Source organism: Eupeodes corollae, chromosome 1 (assembly GCF_945859685.1).
Source record: "Eupeodes corollae chromosome 1, idEupCoro1.1, whole genome shotgun sequence".
In the NCBI taxonomy this organism is placed as follows: domain Eukaryota; kingdom Metazoa; phylum Arthropoda; class Insecta; order Diptera; family Syrphidae; genus Eupeodes; species Eupeodes corollae.
The window spans coordinates 294772184-294788332 of NC_079147.1; the positions used below are offsets into that span (position 1 = coordinate 294772184).

The following is a 16149-nucleotide window of genomic DNA, read 5'->3' on the forward strand; positions in this document are numbered from 1 at the left end:
GTGCGTAATCAAGTTGTTGTAATAGTCAGAACTGGAAAAAGACTTTATAAATAAATAAACTTGGTTCTTAAACTTCTAGCAAAAAAAGTTACGGAAAAACCTACTTGAAATCGGTTTTGGCAAACAATCTAAGAAGCCTGTTGGTGACGTCGATTGTGATGCTCTCAACAAAAAGTTTACGTCCATGCCCTTAAACGTTGCTTCCTTACTGAGGAGGAACCAATTTCTATCAAAAGCACTCTGAGTTTTATAAGAATACAAGAGGAAAACATTGTAGAGGCAATAATGTCGATTAAATCTAATGCTACTTGCCTGGACCAAATGCACCCTAAGTTCTTGAAACTGATGTTTTCATTACTTCTGGTCTGGTTTACGACCTAAGCGCAGCCTTACTTTTTGTAACCGATGAAATAAGAATGGCAATGGACAGTGACCATGTTACATTGCTAACACTGTTAGATTATTCAAAGGCTTTTCATACTGTTAACCACTCAATTCTTTGTAGAAGGCTGCAAATTAAATTTGGGTTTTCTTTAGAGTCCTGTAAGCTTGTTTTTTCGTATCTTAGCGGAAGGCAACAACACGTAGTGGCCAATGGATAGTCGTCCACAGTTCTCAATGTTTCGAGTGGAGTGCCACAGTAATGTATCCTTGGACCAATACTCTTCTCACTTTACATAAATGAGTTACCACAAGTTGCTTAACATTGTTTAATTCATCTTCATGCTGATTGTGTACAGCTCCTGATAAGTCGAACGTTTGGCGTTAAGCATGATGCCGTAGCTTTAATAAACTAAGATCTGCTCCGCATTTTACAGTGATCAACAAAAGAACGATCTCCGCCTTTACATTGTCAAATCAACATCCCTTCCCATCTATTCCAAAAACTTTGATCTCTAGAGTAAAAACCTTTTGAAACTTGACGACGACACCATTGAATATGTTAGCACTGCTAGAAACCTTGGAATAGTATTCAATCGCACTCTCACTTAGGATGATCACCTTAATAGTGCCATTGGTAAAATCTATGGAATTCTCCGCCTTCTTCAAGTCACTCGAAATTTCATCCCAATCAAAACTAAACTGCTACTTGCTAAGGACCTTATACTAAAAATTGTGCTGTATGGATGTGAGCACTTTTGTAAACTAGACTGGGTGACTAGTCGCAAATTGAATGTTGCTAATAACAATATTGCCCGCTATATTTAAAATTTACCTCGTTATAATCACATGGATTTCTGGTTGTAGCCTAGACACCTTAAAAAACTTTCGCTCTCTAAGTTACCTGCATGAAATCATCCAAACACAACAACCTGATTATTTATACGGTAAGTTAAATTTCCCTCATTCAAAAAGGTCCTTTGCTTTAATATTATCCCGATACAATTTTCTAAATACTGAGCGTCAATTGTGTATTCATATTTTACGCCTTGGGAACTCTCTGCCCATCGCTATAAGAAAGTCTTAATAAGAAGCATAAGTAGATTTAAATTTTTACTTTTCAACTATTTGGCAAATAATTGATATTAAATTTCCTTTTCTTTATATAAATATGTAAATAGAAGTCTTAGGTATATAATTTTTATTCGAATTCTAAAATGAATGTACACACTTTATAAGACTCATGTCCTACCTTGCAAGCCATTTTTGAAATAAATAAAATACAAATACAACTGGCCACCAAGTTCATGCGATTTGACACTGCTGGTCTTTTTTTTGGGGCTACTTGAAAAACCGTGCTTATGCAGATAAGCCTTTGACTCTCGATCACATAAAAACCAACATTCATAAAGTTATGGCTGAGATACTGCCAATAATCTGTTAAAAAGTGGTCGAAAATTACCTCAAAACAATCGATGCTTGCAACTATTAGCGTGGTGGTAATAAAAATGTAGGGTTTCACAAATAATGTCAAGGTTCAAACTTTATTATAAAAAAGAAATATCATTGAAGTAGTTACCCCGAAAAATGTGACCCCATTAAATTTCAAAGAAACATCCACGGTACCAAAAATAACGATTTATAAAAAAGTGAGTATTCGCCAGAGTGTACAAGAACAAATTTATTGTTGTTTTAAGAGATAATGAGAAAATCCTGTAAGACTTAAGATAGTGTTTTGCAATTTGAATTCGCATAAAGTTAACAAACCAACCATTTTAAAATTTCCAAGAAAAGCAAGTACTTATTTTACGGAAAACAAGGATTTTGGGTCTACCACTTAATTTGTTACCCTTTATAATGTCAATGGCCTACGGTATACTTTACTTTATTTCCTCAAAAAAGTTTAATTTATCTCAAAATTGATATTCAGTAGAATAATTCCTAAATCATAAAATAACCTCACATATCATTAATATCAATATATACATTTTTGACAAAGGTCCATATATAGCATAAACCCGTCTCTATTAAAGAATCAACCATAAATCCCTTACATAATCAAAAATTTTAATATTACTTATTTTAAGTAAGTATACCCTTATCCAACTTATTATTAATATATAAACCCAAAAAACTTCATATATTCCCTGCTTATAACTCATCTTTATTAAAAACTAAACTATATGCCTACATCTATATAATAGTATCATCTCGGTCCTCCGATTTATTATCCATTCTGTCATTTATTAATGTGGAGCACATTATTATTTTGTATCCTTTTTTTCTGCTTAAACCTTTCCGGATATAGAATCATATCCGAATCTTTCTATTTCGCTGACTTTTACCATTATTTCAATTCTTCTAACTGATACGAGTATAAAAACAAATAGTAATAAAATCAACATCAAGCGAAACTGAAACTAAAACCGAAACCAAAACCACAACAACTGCCAATGGCGACATCAGCAATATCAACAGCACCATAAAAAGGATCTAAAACCATGAGCAACAACAACAATAAAAACAACAACAAACCTGAGCTATCTTAACTCCATATTGTGCAAACATCGCATCATATAAGGACATCAATCCCGATTGTCCAACAGCAGCTGCTGCTCTAGGTTCCAAAAGAACTGGAGCTTCCTGTGGCGCCACAAATGAAAATCAAAAAATAAAATAAATAAGGACGAAATTAAAATCAAGTTTTTTCTTTTTTCTTTGTGTTGTACTCTTAGCTACTATCCTTTTGATAGATTTTGAGAATAGTAAGATAGATGAATATTTTTTTTCCTCGTCATTCTTTCATTATTATCTAAGTTACTATTTTTCTGTTGTCATTTTTTCCATATAAATTTGTATTAAAACCTGAACTTACATTATGGTGATCCTTTGGTGATAGAGTCTCTCTCATTGACAGAGACATTAATAATTCTTGTGCAAGCTTTTGACTACCAAATGCCACAGCTCCGCTGGTAACCATCATTACTTCTCGTCCTTCCAAATGACATTCAGCAACCTTTATAAAAGAGTAGAATAAAAAAGAATAAATCAGAATTCGTATCTAACAGTTGTATCTGTGTTTTCCTTTTTTGTTAATGTAAAAACTATGTATTTCCAATGAGATTGAGTGTTCATGTGAGAATAATTTGATATTAAAAGCTGAGTTGTCGTTTTAGCAAAAGGTTATTTAAAACCAATAATTTGTTTTGGAGATCTTTCGTTATTCTAACTTTGCTGATCTTACGCTAACTATGAGCTTAAAAGTAAGCTTAACTTAATGCTAAGAAGTAGAAACTAATTAATTGCGCGAAAAAATTAATTTGGCTTGTTTTATTCTTTAATTCACTGACAGCCACTTTAACCATACCTAACTTTTGTTTTTTAAGTTCATGAATTTTCTCCTCACTAAGAGAAAAACTATTTACATTTCATAACTTTCGCTCATTCAATAAGAGAAACAATATCTTTTTAGTATCAAAGTCGACAGCACTGTACAAAAAAAAGAACATCTAATACCTTTGAATGTATAAAGAGTCATTTTTAAGTCAACATATTGAACAGTTCAAAAAAAGTTGCTACTACGAAGTCAAATGGTCATTTATTCATTTGGAACCTGTCCTTTTTTTGTGAAAAGTTGATTTTATAAATCATTTTTCTTCCAATGGGAATTTTACGTATTTGTTAGCTATTAGAAGAAGAAAATGGAGATTTTTAAAACTAGTTTATTTATTTTATTTTACTTTATTATATTTTATTTTATTTATTTAAATTATTTTTTAAAACTAAGATAAAAGAGAAAGTTTTTTTAATGAAATTTATAGCTTTTGCTACCTTCGAAGCAGTGCATTCTGTCACTCCATTAGTATTAACAAAAAACTAAATTGGAAACCCAATATAAAACAACGAGTTTAAAAAGCTACTGCAGCCCTCTTTTCTTGCAATACAGCTATTTGTAATAAATGAGCCTTCAACCCAGAATCACGCATTGGTTATACATATTGGTAATCAGACCGATTTGACGGTTTGGAAGTATGGTGGATTGCTTAAGAAAAAGCTACAAACCGCGACAAGCTAATTAAAGTGTAACGTTCAGCTTGTCTATGTACAAGCGGATAGCTCCACATGACCCCATCTGTTGTACTACACACCCTACTTGCCTAATACCTCTTTATATATTTAGCAAACATATAGCTGCAAGCTCTGCTATTCGCCCCAAAGCTTCATCGCATTGGTTTAACAACAACATTGGAAATAAATAAATAAGGTAGCGCAACAGTCCATTGTGTGCGAGAAATGTTGTCAACAATGGGGGGCCCTACAGTTTTAAGTCGAATCCGAACGGCGAATTTGAATTGAATTTGTCAATTCCTCGCAAGAGGCAGTACCTGCGGAAAAAACTTTAGTTGGCACTTGCAGGGATCGATCCAAAGACCTCTGAGTTGACAGTCTAACGCGCTAAACATTATTATACGGGTACTAACAACAACATTGACCAACCCGTAATTCTTAAGTATTTAAAATCAATTCCAATTAAAAAAAAAAATTAAATTTCTATACCTTCCAATTCTTTCTGGGAGGTAACTGCAATCTTGGAAGACGAGTCATTAAAGAAAACATGATATCATCAACTGATATTCGTATTTTCTCTCACAGTCAGGCAGCTATCAAATCTCTGGACTCCAAACTCAATAACAATCTATAACTGTCGATCATAGCTAAAGGAAATGGCACAACAGTTTAATATTCATCTGGGTGCTGGGCCATAAACATTCTAGAAATTTATAAAGCAGATGAACTCGTCAGAAACGGTACAATACAACCCATTCTACCCATTCTGGCATACCAATAGCTACATGTAAACTATTGCAAGACGCTTTGAATAAGATTAACATCTGATCAACCACCACCACGTGATAGGTCACAAAAACTTTTTGACCTACACTAGATTTAAAAAGTTTGGGGTGCTTGCCATCTCTAAGCAGATCGCATACAAGCTCGATAATTTCTGTCGTAACCAAGCAGTTTGTTATAGGAAAGTACAAGCACGCGGCTGAGCGTATTCTCAAATAACTTTTACAGAAGCTGTATGAATGAGGAAGAGGAGAAAACAATTCTTCTCTAGCTCAAAAACGCAAGAATTACCTAGGAGAATTCTTCTAAAACGATCTCAATAATATTAACATAAGCAGTCTATCATTTTTTCTAAGGGACTCAAACTGTTTTCATTGAGCTTAGAAGAAAGACTAATGAGGTATCACAATGGGACATTAAACTGGCCTTAGTCCATCACGGACAGCCTTTTTAACCTAACCCAACCTAACCTTACCTTTGTTAATGATTTTAACAGTTCCCTGAAAACTATTAAGTTGTCACAAGTCTGAGGTGGCCAATTTACATCACTAAGACGACTTATAACACGATCCGGAGATTAAGTTCTTAGAAGGTTGATTTTGATCGATTGAGCATGCAGCACGATGAACTATGAGGTCGTCTTAATCAATGTCTTCAATTTCAGTAAATTTCGATTAAAATGGGTCTACAATACCCACTGTTTTTGCTGAAACATTATTTCCAGCTGCTTCTTCGCAGCTGAACTTAGTAGCGATATAGAAGAAGAAGATCTTAAACCTTTTTTTATTGACTCAATTATTTAACCTTGTACAAGAATATTTCAAGATCCTTAGCGTTGAAATATATATAATGTTGGGTTTCTTGAGAATGGTTACGAGTTGATATTCGTTAAAAGAGAGCCTCTCAGCTACAGCAACAACAATCTCATCTACTTGTATATCGCACAAACTTTTAGCATAAATGTACGTAGAGTAACCGCGGCGAAAGGTTCATCCCTTCTATTAATACGGGACCGTAGATCACACGCAAATATTTTCCCTCTAAACAACCCAAGGTGCTTATATCCACTTTTGTCATCGTCTATGCTTCTGCACCGTATAGCCTACGAGGATGATAAGGGTCTTATATAGCGACACTTTGAACCTTCGAGAGAGGACTTTTCCACTCAATTGCTTTCTTAGCCCAAAGAAACAGCGGTTTGATCTCAGCGCTGGTGTTGTTTTCTGCGTTTACAGCGGAGCAAAGGTAGACGAAGTCCTTGACTACCTTAAAGTTATGTCTTTCGATGGTGAAGTTTTGACCGAGACATCGGTATTGTATGTCCTTTCTTGATGACAGCATGTACTTTGTTTTGATGCCCTTGGAAGTAGCTCCATAATCCCCAAATCAAGTCCAACTTGATTTGGGGATTAGATCGTAGAACCTTCTGTATTATGGGTACTTATTTTAAAACAATTTTTTCAGAAACATGATTTAGAAACTGAATTGAAATAGTTCCAGTGTCACACTTTTTGCGGAAAATACAATCATCGTTTAAAAGATCTTGCCCAAATTATTTTTGTAGCAGCTAACAAGAATCGGCCTTAATTTTCTACGTATACTCGTAATTTGATTCCAAGAAAATCTTATATGTACTTAATTTCACTGAGTGATTCGTATTATTTTTCCTTTTTTCCCTATAAGACTTAAAAGCTCTCACTAAAATTACCAATCCGTCATGATTTGAAAATAAAAATTATCTCCCCCATCTTTCAATTCAAAACCACATCAAATCCACATTTTCTATTGTTCGTACTTGTCCTAATTTCAAGTTCATTTATCAACAATCCATCATCATCAATTTCCAATCAATCTAAAAGTAATTTTCTTCAACATACATATATGAAAGTACCAAAAACTTCACGCGTCATTATCCTTCGATCCTTTTGTCTATAAACGGCTTTGGCTTTAAAGTTAAATTTATTACTTCTTTTTAAAAATGTTCTGATAAAAAAAAACTAATTTAAAAAACAAATCTGTTTAGTCATTTACCTTAGAAGAAATAAAATATAATCCCCGTCTATATTTTTAAAAACAATCTTATGCCTGTAAATTGCACATGAAAAACTGCTGATAATCAAAAAAATCCCTAAAACAATACAACACAACATAAATGGTTCATAAATTATCCTTTTTCTCCTGCTAATATGTGCAGAGGTTATAGGTGCGAGTATCTCCCGCATAAACACAATAAATATAAAATGAAAAAAAGAGGCTGGGATGCGACACACACTGATAACTTCCCATCCTGTCTGTCGATTTGTCTTGCTTAAAAGTTTGTCTATATGTATTTTTACCAAATTTGCGCTCTATTTTTTGTAGATTTTATTTTTTATGAAAAAAACGGACTGTTGGATTTTTATATAAAAATTACTGAATATTGAAAACAATATTTTCTGTGAAATAAGATAAGTTTGATGCAAATATATTTAATTTTTGAAAAGCTATTTGAGCCGAAAGTAAATTTTTACCAAGTTTTAGTATTGTTTTTTTTAGAGTTTTATTTTTTGTAAAAAAACTGTCAATTCGAATTTTTTAAAAATTTTACCAAATGTTAAAAACAATATTTCTTATAAGATAAAATTAGTTTGAAGACAATATTTAAAATTTTTGAAGAGATATTTGAGTCGAAAATCAATGTTTACCAACTTTCATACATTTTTTTCAGGTTTTTTTTTTTTGTAAAAAAACTGTCAATTCGATTTTTCTCAAAATTTGTCCTAATGTTGAAAACAATATTTCTTATAAGAAAAAATTAGTTAGAATCTATTATCTCAAAGTTTTTAAAAGATATTTGAGTCGAAAATCATTTTTTATGAACTTTTGTTAATTTTTTTTTCGGTTTTTAATTTTTTGTACAAAAACTGTCTAATCGATTTCTTTCAAACCTTAACTGAATTTTGACAACAAGATGTTTTGAAATATAAAAGTAAATTAAAGCCAATATCTCAAAGTTTTGAAAAGATATTTGAGTCGAAAATCAATTTTTACCAACTTTTATACATTATTTTTTAGGTTTTTATTTTTTGTAATAAAAACTGTCAATTCAATTTTTGTCAAAATTTTATCAGATGTCAAAAACATTATTCTTCGTTGCACAAAATTGTTTTAGAGATGAAATCATATTTCAGTCGTAAAATTTTGGAGGTGACAAATTTTTTTTTTCAGTTTTATTGATTTATAAAAAAAACCGTTATATTGATTTTTTTCAAAAAATATATTGGTTTGGTATCACGTTACAATATATTTTATTAAATTTAATTCAAGTCTCTAGCGTTTTTGGTTCGTAAGATATTTAGGGTTAACCAAAATTTTCACCTTTTTTTCAACCTGCTATAGTGAAAAAACCACCCACGCAATTTTCTTGAGAGCCCTTTCTGCATCTTTCTGCCTTATTATCTGTATAACAAAATTTATTTGAAGTTGATATCTCTTCTGGTTCTTGAGCTATGGACGCCGAAAAAAACGTCGCGAACGTACGGACGTACGGACGTACGGACATACGGACGTACGGACGTACGGACGTACAAACGTACGTACACACGCACGCACAGACATCTTTCTAAAAATCTTTTATTTCGACTCTAGGGACCTTGAAACGTCGAGAAATGTCAAAATTTTCAATTTGACAAATCGGACCCATTACAATAACTTCCTATGGGAAGTTAAAAATATAAAAGTGTTAAAATGTTAAAATGTTTCGTATAGAACACAGAAATTTGATATTTTTTCAAAAGGATAAACTTTCGATTTTACAAGGACATCCATACATAATGACATAATGTGTGAACTTCAGCAATTCCAACACAATCACTACCTCTCCTTCTTGTCCTTTTTTTAATGCCTAGAATAAGAAAAACTTTTGAAGGATACAAATTAGAAGTCAACATGCCATTTTTTCCTTCGAAAAGAAAAGCAAACCATATGGGGTGGGCATAAGTAAAAAGGACTCCCTTTTTTAAGTATTCTCCTAGCTCCAACAGAAAGAGTGAGAACTTATGATACACATATTTTATTAATCTCCATACCCTGGAAGCCACTGCTGCACCATCTGACACCGACACATAAGCTCAGAACCCCCTCTGAATGAATTATCAGCATCAAGGATCTAGGTTATACGAGTAGGTGGAAGGTGTATGGGGCTAGTGCTAGTTCCAGAGTTTATGTATATAGTTCATGTATTATGAGCTTGAGAAATTATTTCGCACATGACTTCCGTCAGCGTCATGGGGTCGAGATATCATTTTTCCAAGAAGAAGCTAAAAAAAGTTGTATCCTTTCATGATCTCTATACAACAGCACTATAAAACACACCCCTGTATCGTCAAAAGTCAGTGACTACAGGACTTCCTATAACAACAAATACTAAACATTTTTATGATGAAACTGGACTCAGGTGAGCTGAAGAGGAAAATAAACGAATAAACAGGTCATATATGTACATTGTACAATATACGTAGGTAGCGTGTGGAGAAGATGTCAGTCTAAACACTTAACGATGAAGACGTGATGTGGCATAGAAAAATGTGTCATGTTAAGGATAAATGTCCTTGAATAGATGTACCTTTATATACTCGTATGTATGTATGTAACAAGGATCTCGGGAGCTATTGATTTTTGCGTTCGTTTGTTTTTTGATACAAAATTTCTCTGACTTATATGTAGGTCTTGAAATTATACCCAAAGGTTAACTTTATTTTATGGACCATAAACTGACTTGGGTCATCCATTCCAAATATCACATAATAAAATTTTCTTAACACAAAATTTCAGTGGAAAGGTAAATTTTTATTTCAGTTAGTTGGTGGCATAAGAATAACCCTTGGTCAGAAGACTACAAACAAAAGTTGGGTCGAAATTAATGTTCATATTATAAAATATACATTTTAATGTATAGCAAATTGCTCATCCTTATCATAAATTCGCAATTAGGATAATCTATGTCCCTATAAATTTTGGGAATCTTTCTTTGACCTTAGAGTTTTTAAATATGACAATTTCCAGGCTCTTGACTTTGAACTTGTTCATATATTTTTGTAAATATTTGGGGTGGATCAATTGGGGAATAATTCAATTTTGGGCGTCATAAAATTTTGTAATTTTATTTTTGGGTTATATATTATTTTCTATTTTAGCTTACATATGCATAAATAAATTTATAAGGACACACATATAAATAAACCAGTCCTACATTTATTCTTTATGGGCTTTTGAAAATATTCTCACTATTTTTGTGTCTTCTTTTGAAGAAGGTCAAGTTATTTGTGTTATTTGAATTGTAGGTATTTCGTATTCAAAAGCATGTTGACTTAAAGCCTTTCGGGTTCTTTTCACTTTGTAAAGTCCTTTAATCTTGAGTCTTTTTTGAGTCTGGAAAAATTTAATTCTACAAGAATTTTGTGTTCATAAAAGTTCCTCTATTTACCTTCTTTTAAGTCTTTAAGATCTTAAAGATTACGATTCTTTAAGAATTCTTTCACAGCATAATGGATTAAGATAAATCAGGACACATTTTTTTAACTATCCCATCGAATAAGAATTCGAGAAATGATGAGAATCGATTTGATTTTTCGCACTATTGGATTTCTTTAACTTTGACAATTGATGACTTTATCGACTGGAAAACACGATTATGCTTCGAGACCTCAATATTTTCTATTTTAAAAGTCATATATCACTAAACCAAAGTTCTTAAAGAAAAGTTTAGAGAAAAGTTGAACTGAAGTTAAAAACTTTAAGAAAACAGAAACCTAAATTGATGCACAACTAGATCGTATGCTTCATTATTAAGATAATTGAAGAGCTGAATGTTCTACAGTGATGGAAAAATAGTATAGAACTAATGGCTTTTATTTTTTTATGAACAATTTGCTAAAAAGTCACTTCAAAAATAATTATATATATAAAAGCTTTCATACTACGTAAAAATATAATGACATACATACTTCTGTAATAGTTAAAGTTGTTGACTATTTAGCCTCACTGGATTTATTTCACATAAACCATTCTAGAACTTTATTAAATAGAACATTAGATCTTATTTTTTGTAATAATAGTATGAAATTCTTCTTATATGAATCAGCCTTTCCCTTAGTAAATAATGAAGTTCATCACAAGCTGTTTATTCAATTTTTGAATTTTATGAGTTTAACCAAAAATTTTCAACTGAATATAATTGTTTGAACTAAAACTTCAAAAAGGAAGATTTCACTGGATTAAATAGTTTCTTCAATGCAACTAACTGGGAACAAAGACTTTGCAATAGATCTCTAAACAGTATGTATGTCTCTTTTCTTCTTCTTCCTTTTTTTAAGCTTCATGGTTTAATAAACGGCTTAAAAATGTAGAAAATATAAAAATAAGGCATTTAAGCGGTCAAAAACATCAAATAGTTCAGAGGAACGTACTCGCTTTCTTCAGCTTTGGAGAGAATTTGATTTTTCGAACAAATTTTTATATCATCAGTACATAAGTGCTGCTGAAAGCAATATAAAAAAGAATAGCTAATCTTTTTGGGTCTTCATATTTTGCCAATAGGAATTTATTTTACAAAATACTTCCAATCGAATTAAAATACTGATGTTATTTTAAATATTAATGAATTTCACTCAAATATTTCCCCTATCACTGATTTCGTGTTTTTTAGAACAAGACTTTCTTGATGGTCTGATTGAATTTGATTCAACTAAAAAAGCTGGAGCGGATAAAATTCCCCCGCTCTTATTGTCAAAATGTGCCTCGTCTCTCTGCTACGCTCTTAAAAATATTTTCAATAAATCATTATCATTTGGTGTTTTTATTGACGATTGGAAATTAACGTTTATTAATCCAATTTACAAAAGTGGCCTTAAACACTTCTTTAAAAATTACAAGCCAATATCAAAACTTTCCGCTGTACCAAAGTAATTTGAAAAATTAGTGACCCAGAGCCTATTTTTTGATCTGTTCTATGTTCCCATTCATCGTACAAATTATCTTTTAAATAATCCTGTAACTCGTTCGTTAACATTGTATAACTCTACCCGTAGTGAAGTCGACCTTTCTATGAATAGGGCTAATTTCAAAATTATTGTTCAAAATATATTTCATTCCTGAGTTGAGCTAGAATATGTAAATTGTAATTAATGTAAATACCAACCTTTTTGTTATCAGCAGATGGTTAAGTCAAATCCATTTATGAATAATAAATAAAAAAGTAACAGAAAAAATAAGGTTCATCCCAAATTTAAACGTTGTACATACGTGCAATCATTTAAGCAAAAATCGAGTACGGTCTTCCAATTTTCGTGCTCAAAAACTCAGTTCTGTAAACTTAAAACCCAACAGCATTCAATACTCTGAGTTGCCCTAGGTGCTTTCTGTACAAAACCGATCAAAAATTTTCTAGCCGAAGCTGGATTCCCTTCACTTGAAGAACGAAGAAACCTTCTTAATGCCAAATTATTAGCAACATTTCTAACTTCATATGGATCACCTATACAGAAGGATTTTTCACTCACAATGAATCGTAAAACCAAACCCAAATCAAACGATCTGGACATTCTACATAAACGTATGAAAACAAAACCAGGTGTTTTTCCTCTTTCTTTGACACCAAATACAAACAGCGTTAACACTCAACTAGCAGCTTAAAAAAAAAATCTTGATCCCATCAATTTGAGACAACTGTTTAATGAAATGTACAATAACCTACCAAAGCTTCAATATATATTCCTTCATACCGACGGGTCAATAAACAATAAAAAAAAAAGTATATGCGGTAGTCAAATTAAACTTCAACACTGGACATACAAACAACCTTCATAAACATCTTTACTGCCAAATCAGCAGCTATCATGAGTGTTATAGATTACGAAGGAAAAGGGAAAGTTAAATTCTGCATTTCATCTAACAGCCTCTCATCTCTTAACGTAATGCTCAACTTTAACTTTAACGTAATTTAAACAGTCGGAATACTTAACAATCTTTTCCAATTTAGTTCTAAAATTAAGCTAGCTTGGATTCCAGGACGTGTTCGAATCAAAGATAACGAAGCGGCAGATACTGCTTCAAATCCTTTTCGTATTGCAGTTCACATACCAGCATCTTTTACTCGGTCCGAAATAAGAGCAATCATCAGGCTAAGTCTTGGCTAGGCCATACAAAATTTAAACATAAACATTGACAACAATTCAACAAACAGTTCCTACTTATTCTGCAACAACCCAGACAAAATTACACTTGAACATCTGTCGAACTTTTGCCCCAACTTCCAAGCACCTTACTACAGGATCAACCGTACAGACATAATAAAAAATACTAACAAAGTAAACTGCGCTACAATATTAGAATGTATAAAGAAAATTGTATTTGTTAAACTAAAAACTACTACGAAAAATATTGTTAAATAACGTAATATTTTTATTAAAGATGTCTTTTTAGTTAATCCCGCCACAATAATTATTTGTAGTCTTACATTGCACTTAAGATGAGAAATAAATAAATAAAAATAATGTCATTCTTGCAGATTTTATAATTTAAATGTGCCTAAAACTTAATTAAAAATTATCTTATTTGGAAACAAAAATTGAAACAAACGTGTGTTTCCTGTGATTCTGGCGAAAAGTTGGAATTATCACACCAAATATTCTTTCTTGCTAAAAATGGAAAAATATATAAGTTCCTTTAATATTTAAAATATTGGGTTATTTATTAAATTTCAAAGTTTGGAATGTTACTTCTGAAAAAAAAAAAGACAAAATAGCGTTAAAGTGTTCTCAGTCCTTCATTTAGCTTCTTAAACCCAAAAGAGAAGTAGAAAACGAAAAACATTGCCAAATTTTGATAAACTGTTAGTGCAACTTTTGAAATATATTTTGTTTTATTCCAATTCTTCAGAAATTGAAATGAAGCATCTTTTTTCAAGTAGAAAAATCATAACCAAAATCTCTTGAATCAAAGCCTTTTGTCAGCAATCAAAAAAGTAAAGAAGAAAGAAAGAAGTAAACAATAATGATAGATTTGGTTATAGATGATGGAAAAATAATGTCAGACCATTAAATAACTCTAACTTTGACCTCAAATACACAGACACACAGAAGAAAAAAAAGATTTCGATATATGATCTGGCCTTAAAATGGACTCTAAGCTAAGAAATTATTACTTTTTGCAAAAAGGCCACTTCTCTTAATTTTGATTCTAACACAGCATACAATGGATGTCCCTTAAAAGTTTTAAATAACAGAATATCAGTTGGGCCAAAATCAAGGACATATTATGGTAAGAAATAAAAATGAATGGTTTCCCACTTCTTCCAAGACATGTGTCAAAGTGATTAATTCTAAGCTGCAAGATATTAAATTGAATTAACTTTGTATTGACCTCCTTTTTAGGGATGCAATAATCAATTCCATCTTTAAATCTATCTATTAAAATACAACATTCTTAATCCGTTTCGCATAATATTTCCAGGAAAAAATTGCTTCTTTGATTTTAAGTTGTTTTAGTTTATCAATTTTTCGTTAAACTATGGAGAGTTAATAAGTATTTTTTCATACCTTAGCAATGCACTTAAAATTCCAATAGAAGCTGTAGTCGATGATAGTTTCTATTATTTTTATATCACTTATGGAATTTTCAAAACTGTTCTTCAGGAAAAATCTACTCGTGCTTTCTCGAAGATTTCTAAGGTGAGCCTGATAAGCTTTGGCCTATACAGAATGACCAGAAGTATGAGAAGTATGAAGCTCGCGATTGAGGAAATAGAGCGATGTCGTAACTGGAATGAGGTACGTATATTGTGCAAAAAAAACTCCTCAAAGGTACCACCCAGGAACCGAAGCCTGTAAAGACAACCGGGGGAACATCGAAGCAGAACCACAGTCGTTTCTGAGAATATGAAAAGACCAATTCTCCAAATTATACAACAGCGAAGAAAGATTCATCGAATCGGAAGAAAGCTGATGGAGATAAAGGCATTGATGCCGAATTATTCAAAGCAGCAGAAGATGACTTCATAAAGAGTATGTACCAACTCATCTGTAAAATATGTTCGGAGGAACGCATGCAGGATGAATGGAATCTCATCTTAGTTTTGCTAAATTTTCAAAAAAGAAGACAATATGAAATGCGCCAAATACAGATGCATCAATTGTCAACAACCTGATAGGTCCACATCAGTGTGGTACTGTGGTTTCAGACCAGATCTTGGAAGAAGATCGATAGCCACCTTCTCTTTATCGATTTTAAGACTGCGACACCATCAGTAGGAAAAAGCTCTACAGAGCAATTCTTTGTTTTGGTATCTTTGGCAACTTATCGGTTTGTCCAGTATGACGATGCACAATGCACGCTGCTCTATCAAGGTCGGAAAAGATCTCACTGACACAGTCGATGTCAAAAAAGGTTTTAGACAAGACGATGCACTGTCATGCGACATCTTCAATATCGTTCTGGAAGGAATTGTACAAAATCAACCGTCAACACTAGAGGCACAATCTTCCAAAGGTCCATCCAATTACTCGGATACGCAGATGATATTGACATAAATGAAAGATCAAAGCGTGATGTCAGTGGAGCATTTTTGAGAATTGCGACGGAAGCGAAGAAGATATATTTAGTGGCCAATGAGGACAAGACCAAGTATATGCTGTATCATTGAACGACGACGTCTTGGACATGGACAGCTATAATTTTGAGATTGTTAAAGACTTTGTCTGCCTAGGCAGCGCTATAAATTGAGACACCGACTCCAGCACTGAAATCAAACAAAGAGTAACTCTTGAGAATCGCTGCTTCTTTGGGCTAAGAAGGTAATTAAGAAGCAAAGTCCTCTCTCGAGCAAAACACTCATCATCCCGGTTCCTATTTATCGCGCTGAGGCCTGGACTCTGTCAAAGA

General features: G+C 32.4%; 1 protein-coding gene across 2 annotated transcripts in view; it reads right to left on the bottom strand.

Annotated features, from left to right (window-relative positions):
• LOC129940645 (delta-1-pyrroline-5-carboxylate synthase) overlaps window positions 1-16149 on the bottom strand; it is a 49374-nt gene that overhangs the window by 20246 nt on the left and 12979 nt on the right. For both annotated transcript variants that reach the window (XM_056049037.1, XM_056049036.1), the window contains exons 3-4: window positions 3257-3397; window positions 2917-3024 (exon numbers count right to left, since the gene is read on the bottom strand). In XM_056049037.1, the coding sequence (XP_055905012.1) occupies window positions 2917-3024; window positions 3257-3397 (249 nt within the window). The remainder of the gene's footprint in view (window positions 1-2916; window positions 3025-3256; window positions 3398-16149) is intronic.